This window comes from Talpa europaea, assembly GCF_964194135.1.
Source record: "Talpa europaea genome assembly, chromosome: 9".
NCBI lineage: Eukaryota > Metazoa > Chordata > Mammalia > Eulipotyphla > Talpidae > Talpa > Talpa europaea.
Window position 1 is genome coordinate 24,084,696 of NC_140076.1, and position 10,753 is coordinate 24,095,448.

At 46.5% G+C, this 10,753-nt stretch overlaps 1 protein-coding gene across 1 annotated transcript; it reads left to right on the top strand.

Moving 5' to 3' along the window:
• Positions 1-308: 308 nt before the first annotated feature.
• Positions 309-10,323, top strand: PPIE (peptidylprolyl isomerase E; the record flags this gene model as incomplete). Its single annotated transcript, XM_084241693.1, has 10 exons — positions 309-339; positions 1,410-1,508; positions 2,601-2,644; positions 3,132-3,158; positions 4,459-4,540; positions 5,048-5,148; positions 7,415-7,538; positions 8,441-8,626; positions 9,950-10,092; positions 10,255-10,323. 10 exons carry the CDS (start codon positions 309-311, stop codon positions 10,321-10,323), a joined length of 906 nt encoding a protein of 301 aa, XP_084097819.1.
• Between the last annotated feature and the right edge of the window lie 430 nt (positions 10,324-10,753).

Sequence of the window (10,753 nt, forward strand, 5' to 3'; positions counted from 1 at the left end):
GCTGTTGCCCACCGAACAAGTAGCTTTGCTCGTCGCAGTGCCCCTTCACCCGCAGGCTCAGCTGTAGCGTCAGAGCCCCTGTCCCAGAGATGCGGACCGAAGCTGGAGGGGCGGGGCCTTGGAGCGGGGCGGGGCCTTGAGCGGGGCGGGGCCTTGAGCGGGGCGGGGCCTTGAGCGGGGCGGGGCCGGGCCTTGGAGCGGGGCGGGGCCGGGCCTTGGAGCGGGGCGGGGCCGGGCTTGGAGCGGGGCGGGGCCTCGGAGAGGGGCGGGCTTAGCGCCGACTTCCGGCGGAAGAGCGCGGGAGCAAGATGGCCACTACCAAGCGTGTGCTGTACGTGGGTGAGCAGGCGCGGGCTCTAAGCGGAGACTGGGCGAACCGGACCCCGGCTGGGTCCGGGATTGGGGCGGGACGCGTCTCAGGACGTGGAGGGCTGCGAGCGTCTGTCTCGTTCGGATCTGTGGTTGTACTGCTTTGTCTTAAGGTTTGAACCATAGACGCGACGAACTTTTCCTTCTCCCTTTCAAGCCAGTTAAACCATTTAACAGGAACACCTACCTCATCTGGGCTCCGAGCTTTGGTAGAGGCATATTATGGACTTCAAACCCTCCCGCCTATTTATTTTGTAAAGTTTCAACGCCGCCCTCTGCCGTAAAGGAAGGGATGCCAGATCAGCGAGGTAGAAGTGACAGTTATTTCAGTATAATAGTTTGATGAGAGATTTGATGGGGACAGACTATGATGACATGGACCTGGGTGCAAGGGGAAGTAAACCCTCCATCTGGAGAGTGAGACCAAAACTTTCAGGATGTGGTGAAGCCGCAGTTGAAAAGCTGTCATCAGTCAAAGTTGGGACAAGTGTGTTTACTGAAGGGAAGCAACAAGAGCAAAAGCCCAAATATGTGAAATAGCTTTACGTTTGGAGGCAACTGGGTTATGTTGCGGGAAACTCAGGGAATTCGGGAAGCAAAGAGAGAGAGGCTGAAAAGATGGGTGAGACTCGGTTTATGAAGTGCGTGTGTATGCTGTAGGTAGTTTATACTTTATTCAAGCAGTGGGAAACCTTTGAGGGTGTTAAGTAATGGTTTAAAATCTGCACGTTCCCAGGAACATTCTAGTTGGCTGTGTGGAAGAGAAGGCGGTCTGTTTAGAAGCTCTCGCAGTAATCCTGGGACTAGATAAAGGTCTGAATGAAGGGTGAAGCTAGGAATGTGCTTTATGAGTATGGGTGAAGGAGTAGATTAGATGGGATACTTACGTACCCATCTACCAAGTGTATGCTGTACGCTTTTCCATCCCAAAGACTGGATGGAAAGACCCCTCCCCTTGGTTGTAACATGCTAACTGGGCTGCAGGAACTTCTCAAGAGAATGGAGCACAATGAGTCAGAAGTCATTTGGCTTCTTTGCAGGAGGGCTGGCAGAGGAGGTGGACGACAAAGTTCTTCATGCTGCATTTATCCCTTTTGGAGACATTACAGATATTCAAATTCCTCTGGATTATGAAACAGGCAAGTCCTTTTAGTGTTGCTCATGTTCAGAATCCTGCTAGGAAAAGAATTTAAAACATTGCTTTAAGTTGTATCACAGTGCATTCTAAATGGTATGTATGAAAGTTCAGGAGGGTACATGACAGTGATTGTGATGCTAAAGGATTATTCTGAGGTGTGATTCTGCATTATAATGTATTTTGCAGAGTCCTATCTATTGGGTTTGAGATAACACACAATTTCAACATCCCAGTAGGAAAATGGTTTTGAGTTGCATGGAGATCTGACTGATATTCCAAACTACCCCTGGGTATCCCACTGTACCTGCTTCCTTAGGCAGCTGTACTATTAAACAGGGCAACAGATAAGCCCAGACCCAACAGTGGGTGAGATCTTGGCCTCTCTACTTATGGATACATTTTCCTTTGATTGGCATGCATTTGCAGGTCAATTTTCTGTTTAACCTTTCTTGTCATTTTTAATATTGGCGCTAAGTCCAGTTTTATCATCAACCTTGCAATTGTTAGCAAAGCTTTTAAACTTTCTGGACCTGGGATCTTTATTTGTAAAACACAATAAGGCTATATGGTCTCTAAAGTTAATCACCTAATTAAATAAACACTGTTGTGGTTGGCCTTTCTAGTTAGAGCAGCATTTTCCTGAGGGTAAAGATTATGCATCCTTACCCATGTTTTAGGTTTCATGCTTTATGCTTGGTTGATGCTCAAGATGGATATTTGGAATGAATAATTGGTAGGTTTAAATGACTTAGTTTTTCTCTCTGCCTTGCATGCAAAAAAAAATTTGATTTGATTTTGGTAAAAGAATCTAATGCTTATTTTACTTATTTTTAATTCCAAGTCATGCTTATTTTAAATATTAAAGTATAGTTCATTATGTAGTTATGTTCACTAAAATACAAGATTTAATATTGTTTGAAATGTCGCTTAAACTAGAAAGAATGAAACAGTGAGATTTCTTCTTAAATAACATTTGGATAGAATTCCTAGTGTCTGGTTGTGGTATGAGACTGACTTCATTTTCCTTGTGACCATCTGTTTCTTCCCATTGTCCCACATGGTAATTACTTGATTTCACTTTCCCTTTTTTCAGAAAAGCATCGAGGATTTGCTTTTGTTGAATTTGAGTTGGCAGAGGTGAGAAAATTTCATATTACCTATGCTATGTTTAGTCTTTGGCTTATGTTATTGTTGTTACTTATTACAAAGGGAGCTGTTCTCCATCTGGTTAGATTTCTGGGCCTCATGCTGTTGCTTCCATACTGACAAGAAGTGCTGTTTGGAGGAAAGCTTCCCTCACTTAATCAAATTGTGGGCTGTGATTATCATTACAGACCTGCCAGATCCTACCCTTTGTCTCTGCAGAGCTCCTGCAGCTTTGCTCACAGAGCACTTCCCTGGCAGCGCTGGTGATTATTCTTATGCCTTCCAGCAGGTAGCAAATTGCTGTACCACCATCCCTGAAGTCAGTCAGAAAGTGCTGTTTGTTAGACATGTGCATGGCCTAGAAAGGAAATAGAGAAGTAACTCTTTTCCTGGGGGCTTTGCTTTTGAGTAAGTGGTTAGACCCCACAAGCAATATTGAGTCTCAAGCCTCAACTTGTCCATTTTCTGTTCTTGGCAGGATGCTGCAGCAGCTATTGACAACATGGTATGATTGGGAATTCTCCTTACTGAAGTTGCTTTTTGGCGGTACAGAGGATGCTTATTCATACGTTGGTTTGCTGAACCTCCAAAGTTACAAGGTTGCATGGAAAAGTGAAAATTGTCATCATGTGAAAATATTTACTGTGAATTGATCACTTATAAAATTATCCTTTTTCTACTATCTTTCCCCATTTAACAATAATGTAAATCCCAATCATCCTTGTTGGCTAATTGGCTAACCTCTCACTGACTGCTCGTGTCTAAGATAATAAATTGTAAACACAATGCAAATTGATTGCCCAGTGAAGCTGGATATTTTGCAAAAGAGACAGCAGTTGGTGAGAGGTTAAGCCAGTTAACAGTTGAGAAGAGAATTTCATTGAGGATGGTGATGGGGTGCGCTACTGATGCAGGTGATTTGACTATCATGGAGAGGTCCTTGGGAAGTGCTTGAGTATTTGTGCCCTCTTTGAGATCTTATCTACGTATCACACATGAATCATAATGATGTCATGTACTGTTGATAGGGTTTTGCTCTATATTGCAGGATTTGCCTAAATACTGCAAAGTGATCAGTATATAATACATTTTTGTTGTACAAATTAGTGCATAGTTAAACCTAAATTTTAACTATAAGAAAATTTCATTATTTTCAGGTTTTTTTTTTGTTGTTTTTTTTTTTAATTTATTCCTGCATACAAGAACCGGGGTACAGGCCAGATGTGCGTGAGGGTAAGAGGATTCACCAGAGACAGAGTGGGGAACAGAACAGGCAGACTGACTGAAATATACTGCTGAGGGGAGCAGTGGGCGAGACAGGAGAGGTCTGCTGCGCCATGTGGGTATCTCCGCAGCCAGCCGGGATTGAACCTGTGCTGCAGAGGCTGTGGACAGCTTCACAGCGCTGGGCTCAATTGCCTGTGCCACCAGGGAGGCCCTCATTATTTTTAGTTTTATGACAAAAAAGTTAACAAGCAAACCTTTCATCAAACATGCAATTAGGAGCCTTCCCCGGTAGTGCAGCATGCTTGGAAACTGCATTTATTCTTGTAATTTCAAAGCATCCTGAAACCAGAGTTGTTTTTGGTAACTTAGACTTGTGTTGGTACTGAGAGAAAGGAGGCGTGTGATGATTCCAGAAAGGAAATTCTCTGCAACCCACGGTCTTCTTTGTAGTGGGTGCATAGTTTTCTATTAAGGGCCTAAGGATAACAAATCATGAGCGTGTTTCAGATGTATCAGAAGCAAATGATAAGCTGTCTGATTCTCTTTTAACCTAACAACTGGATTTTTACACTTTTCAGAATGAATCTGAGCTCTTTGGACGGACAATTCGTGTCAACTTGGCCAAGCCAATGAGGATTAAGGAAGGCTCATCCAGACCAGGTGGGTGGGCACAACCCCAGATTCCCCATCATGTCCTCCAGCTGGGCCTTAGTTGCATTGTATTCTCTTTATTTGGAGGTAGGCACCAAATGCCATTCCTACTGGACAGTAGAGGATAGTTCATGTTGGTGAAGGATATCACCATCATTGTGAATAAATAAAAAGAGTTTGAGGTTCTCAGCAAGCCAGGGTGATTGTTTCTATCCTGAGAGAACCCCAGCCTGATTTTGTATCTGTCCCAGTTTTCTGACACTCCCTTCCTGGGGTATTCCATCATGGTCTGGACCTTCCAAGGCTCCCCCTTTCCCTTGGGCATGGCCCTGTTAGCCCTGCTGAGAGCTGGACTCAAGGCTGCCTTCTCAAGGGGGACTTCCCTTAGGGTCCCTGTAGCGGAACCTTTTGGCTGCGAGGACATACAGTATGTTCTACTTTGCTGACCAAAGCAGCTAATTAGCGCTTGGCTGGTAGCTTGAATTTCTTAACAGTTGTTCAATTCTTTCCTTTCAGTTTGGTCAGATGATGACTGGTTGAAGAAGTTCTCTGGAAAGACTCTTGAAGAAAATAAAGAAGAAGAAGGGTCAGAACCTCCCAAAGTAGAACCCCAGGAGGTGAGACGGAAGACATGTCAATTCCAAAGACAGGCAGTGCTTTCCATGGGAGACTTTTGCTTTTTGTTTGTTTGTTTTTTCCTTCCCAGTTTTAATGTAATTTGCAAATAGATATACAAAAGCAGAGAATGGAAAATAAACTCTTAGTACTTGGTGAAGGTGGATTGAGTGATTTAAGAAAGAGCGTTGGGTCTCTCATCCTTGTGCTCTGAGTCATGTACTTCTGTGCTCTGCTCAGAGATTGATTTGTGATGGCTGCCGACAAGGAGGAAGCCTGAGTGAGGATAAGCAGTGATTGCCCCCCTCACCCTTCCAACCAGCCCTCCTCTTTTTTTTTTTTTTTTGTTGGACCCTCGCTGGCGGCTGGGGAACGAACCAGCACTGCAGAGGCTGCGGGCAGCCTCGCAGCCCAGCACTCTACCACTGCGCCACCAGGGGAGGCCTGCAACCAGCCCTCTTCTTAACTAAAGTGTTTGGCACCAGGTTCACTGGGGTCCAGTTTCTGTGCTGTCACAGGGGCGGCAGGACAGGGTGATAGTGCCTTCCCTTCAGTCTGTACATGGGGTTCTCCCTCCCTAGGACAACTGCCTGGCACTTTCTCCTGACCCTCAGTGTGCTTCTCTTGGCCACTGCTTCTCAGACTATGAGCATGTACTCCTCCTAGATATCTCCTTGGCTCTTGGTATCTCTGTTCTCTCAGCCAGAACAGTAGAAGTCATACTCTGGTTTCATGCAGCCTCTCCTGTGCTATGACACTCCTAGTCCTGAGCTCCAGACATTCCTGCTACAAGTCTCACAGACAGCTTAAAGTTGCCTATAACAGACTCTGCCTTCTCTAATCCTGTTTTTCCTGTCTTCTCAAGCTTGTTCATTTGTCACCGTCCATCCACACATTGACCCAAGTCAGAAATTCCAATACCAAGCAGAGCACGACCTAGGTAATTTTAGGTCGTCCTAGGTCCCTCTTTAAAATTAAACAGACATCATCATGTCCTGATTTTTTCCTCTGACGTCATCCTTGAATCACTCCTCCTGTTTGCCCCATTGTCCCAGGGAACCCAGGGTAGCCTCTGGTCTCATTTCGATAGCTGCTTTAGCTTCCTAACTGGCCTTAGGCTGCAGTCTTGCTGTCATCCAGTCTGTCATAAAGACAGCTAGAATGATCTCTGTAAAGTAAAAGACTGATCATCTGACTCTCCTGCTGAGAACTTTCCCTGGCTCCCCATTACAATTTTCATGGCTTTAGTTCCAGAGGTGCTAAGTTCCTGACTGTCCACCTTGCCCATCACATCTCCTACTGTCCACATTGCATCCCACTTGACACTCAGTAAAATCAATCCTTGTATTTCCCCTTGTTTCTGTGTAAGGTCTCAGGTGATTAATACCTTTGTGTCCTGAGGCAGTAGCCTTTGTGAAGATGTATTATGCATGTTCTTAATGAAAATGTGAGGTGGGGTAATGTGAGTAAGTGCATGGGGGTGAAGATTTAGGTTTGAATTCTAGCTTTACCACTTACCGACTCTGTACCTTGGAAAAGTTACTGAACCTTACTGTGCCTCACTCTCCCCATCTATAAAATGAGGCTGATAGTGGTACTGTTGATCTCAAGAGTCGTCATGAGGGTTAAATGAGCTAGTATATATAGAACATATAGAATAGTACCCTGTACATGGCAAAGGCTATGTATTTGCTGCACCACTGCTATTGTCAGCGGCAAATAATGCTATCCTCAGTGCATTTGTTAAACTGAACTATAAGCAAGTTAAGAACATAAGATTCCTCTCTATGGAATAAAGGTAATGACTATATTAAATGTTTCTGTGTCTTCTGATTAACTTTGTCTCCTCGGAGCACAAAGCACGGTATCCTCCATTGTCACCTGAGTGCTTAAGCCCAAGCCAGAGGCCACCCTCCTTGCTCCCATCAGAGCCAGCCTATGGCTGTGCAGGGCTCTGCATGCAAAGAGGAGTGGTGTGCATGAGTGGGGCAGCTTAACTGCACTAGTGGGTAGGCTCCAGCTGGGGTTTGAAGATGTTGGGAGTTGTATTTTGTGGGCCTGGAAAGTGCTGTTGTGTGCCTGCAGGTATGGGTTGTGGCGTGGAGGTCTCCTGTCCAGCCAGGTGCTGTGGCCCTGTCTTCTGCCTTCCCTGTCAGCATCACCTGCAGCCTGCTCACTGTGTGGGTTCTGGGTGTGTTTCCCAAGCAATGATCTCCTACTTGGGGGGGTAGGAGTAATCTCTAATCTAGCGGTTTCTTCCGTGCCCAGGGAGAGCCCACTGTGAAGAAGGCCCGGTCAAACCCTCAGGTGTACATGGACATCAAGATTGGGAACAAGCCGGCTGGCCGCATCCAGATCCTCCTGCGTTCAGACGTCGTTCCCATGACGGCAGGTGAGCCAGACTCTGGTCAGGAGCACGGGGCTGGTGGCTGAGCAGTGAGCCTCGCCGTGGTTCTCGTGGTCTCAGTTCTCATGACCTTGACGTGGTTCCGACCTGAGTTGATTTGAAACACCTCAGATCCTGAGCTCTAGTAACTGATGAGTCAGACCAGGCATTACTGAAGACTGCTCTTGTTCATTAATTACAAGTAAATTTGTATTCATGGTAAAAAAAAAATAAATCATACATATATTCCAACAATACTGAAGGCAATAAATTAAAAACTTAAGCTTTCTATCTCTACTTTTAGACCTACTGTCTAATAGTCACTCTACTCGCTTTATTGAGAATTCCTTCTAGTTTCTTAAATATTGACTTCTAGTTATTTTTTTAAATCTAAATTTTATTATATAGGTGTATAAATTAAAAAAGTCAACTTCACAAAGCTTGCTCTAAAAAAAACAACAGTCTCCTGGAGCTGCCCCTTTGCCTCACCCGCCTCCAGTGCCTTTTGCTGCTCTTCACAGCCGCTGACTTCAATTGTCAGCTGGTTCTTTCGGTTTTTATGTTCATATTGGTAGAACAGATTTATGTTGCTACTTCTGTTTTTGTTTTTGTTTTTTTTTTTTCAGTTTAGACATCTATTGGCATCCCACTTTGAAAAATAAGCTTTTTAAATCACCTTCCCTCCCCCTTCATCTTCCTTATACAGTTACTATAAGTTGGTTAGGCCATAGGTTATTACTCTTCCTTCTTGAACCAGAATCCCCTGTAATCCTTCAAGATGTCAGTATTGCAGAGGTTGAAAATGAAAATATAAACATTACAGAAATACAACATAGTTTTCATAGTCTGGTTAGAGATTTTGTTTCTTCGTTTTTTTAACCTGCGCCCTTTTCCTTTCTCATCTACAGAGAATTTCCGCTGCCTGTGCACCCATGAGAAGGGCTTTGGCTTCAAGGGGAGCAGCTTCCACCGCATCATCCCCCAGTTCATGTGCCAGGGGGGCGACTTCACGAATCACAACGGCACAGGGGGCAAGTCCATCTATGGGAAGAAGTTTGACGATGAAAACTTCATCCTGAAACACACGGGACCAGGTGAGACCGATGGGTGGGTGGTGGCAAGGAGGGTGGGAGGCTGTGCAGGATGAAATGACGGGTTGAGGGGTTTGGGTGGGGAGCCCCAGCTGGAGGAGCTCCAGAGCAGAGAGGTCAGCCTGGCTAGGAGTGGAGCGCGCTTGTTCTCACTCACACACACTTCCCCTTCACTCCCTAGCTTCGGTTCTGTGGCTGCCATTGTAAGCTCTTACTGCTTCCGCCCCACTGCCCCCTCTCTGTTAGATTGACCCAATAAAAAAAAAATCTCAGTGGTTGATCCCCCAGCAACTAGAGAAAAACACAGAACTGTCTCAGTGGTTGGCTTGAAGTGTATAGTTCTTCAGAGGTCCTTAGCAGCCTTACTAGCCTCTCCCATTTAATGCTGAGTCCTGGTCCGAGAGATGAGCCCGTCCTTCCTTCAGTCCCGAAGCCGCCACCTCACCCTCCACCTCAGCTAGGCTGGGCCTCCTGCACCTCTCCACACATGCGTGCTCTGACTTCTGAGGACAAGGGATGAGCTGTCTTCCCTCAGGCCAGCCCCTCTGCTCAGTTCCCACCCCTTCTCCCCTACTTAGGGACATGGCTTTTGCAGTTGTTCTCAGCTGCCTTGTGTAATCCCTTTCCCTGCTCTGCCAGGTCAGTCCATCAGCGTAAAAGCATGCAGTGTCCATCTTTTTAAAAAAAATTACCCTTTGGGCCTCCCTGGTGGTGCAGGTGGTTGAGCGCAGCACTGTGAAGCTGTCCGCAGCCTCTGCAGTGCCAGTTCAATCCCCACCAGCCGCGGAGATACCCACATGGCACAGCAGACCTCTTCTATCTTGTCCGCTGCTCTCCTCAGCAGTGTATTTCAGTCAACCTGCCTGTTCTGTTCCTTGCTCTGTCTCTGGTGAATCCTCTCACCCTCCCACACATCTGACCTGTACCCCAGTTCTTGTATAAATAAATAAATCTTTAAAAAAAATACTTCAAAAAAATAAAATAAAATTTGGTTGTTAAAAAAAAAAAATTATCCTTTGATTTACATTTCCCCCTCCACTATCACTCATGCCTCTCATGGTCATCACTCCTGGTCTCCTTTTTAGTCAAAACTTCTCAAAGAAGTTGTGTAGACTCTACCTCTATTCTCTCTGTTCATCTCTGCTAGACTTCTAGCCTTTCCACTGAAGCCATCTTATCAAAGATGCCAATAGCCTCCATCTTGCTAGGAGCCACCTCTTGGCCCTCATCTTATTCCACCTCTGAGCAGCATTTGTGTGGCTCTGTGTCCTGCATGGATGTGCTGAGGGCCAAGATGGAGGGAACTGATGTGGTCCTCTCCCCCAGGCCTGCTCTCCATGGCCAACTCTGGCCCAAACACGAATGGCTCCCAGTTCTTCCTGACGTGTGACAAGACAGATTGGCTGGATGGCAAGCACGTGGTATTCGGGGAGGTCACAGAAGGTCTGGATGTTTTGCGACAGATTGAGGTGGGTGGCCGCCTGGGTCCCTGTGGGAGAGTTGTGGAGGGCTCATGGCTGCTTCCAGAGGATGACTGCTCCTGCTCGGGTTGGAGTGGGGTTTAGGGCGGGTGTGCCTGAGCTGCTCCTTACTCTCCACCCTCCTTATTGATTTCTGTTCTGCCTGAATAGGCCCAGGGCAGCAAGGACGGGAAACCAAAGCAGAAGGTGCTCATCGCTGACTGCGGGGAGTACATGTAAGACGGCGCTTTCTCTGCATGGCTCCTGTATCAGGAGCCGTCGGGCCAGAAACCAGCACCTGAGTGTGTCCCCTTGGCAGCACGTAGGGGTTTGTGTCCTGGCCCTTCCTCAGGATCAGCTTGGAGCAGCTCCCTTGCAGGTGCAGCCTGGGCTTCCTCAGGGCTCTTCCCCAAGTTTGGCCCTGCACCCAGGAGCAGCTTAGGCATCCCTTGTGGATGGCTGTGCTTGGCCTTTTCCAGACCTTTGCTGCCAGGGCCTCTCCTGGGCCCACGAGTGTGGCTTTTGGATGATTCTTGTGGTGAAATAAATCTTAGTTCTTGTACTGCTGCCTCTAGCTGGTTCCTGGGTGTTGTCAGGGATTGCGTCTGTGGCTGAGCTGTCTCACTGAGATGGGTGGGTAAAGGCATAGAGCACAGCGGCCTCCTGCAGC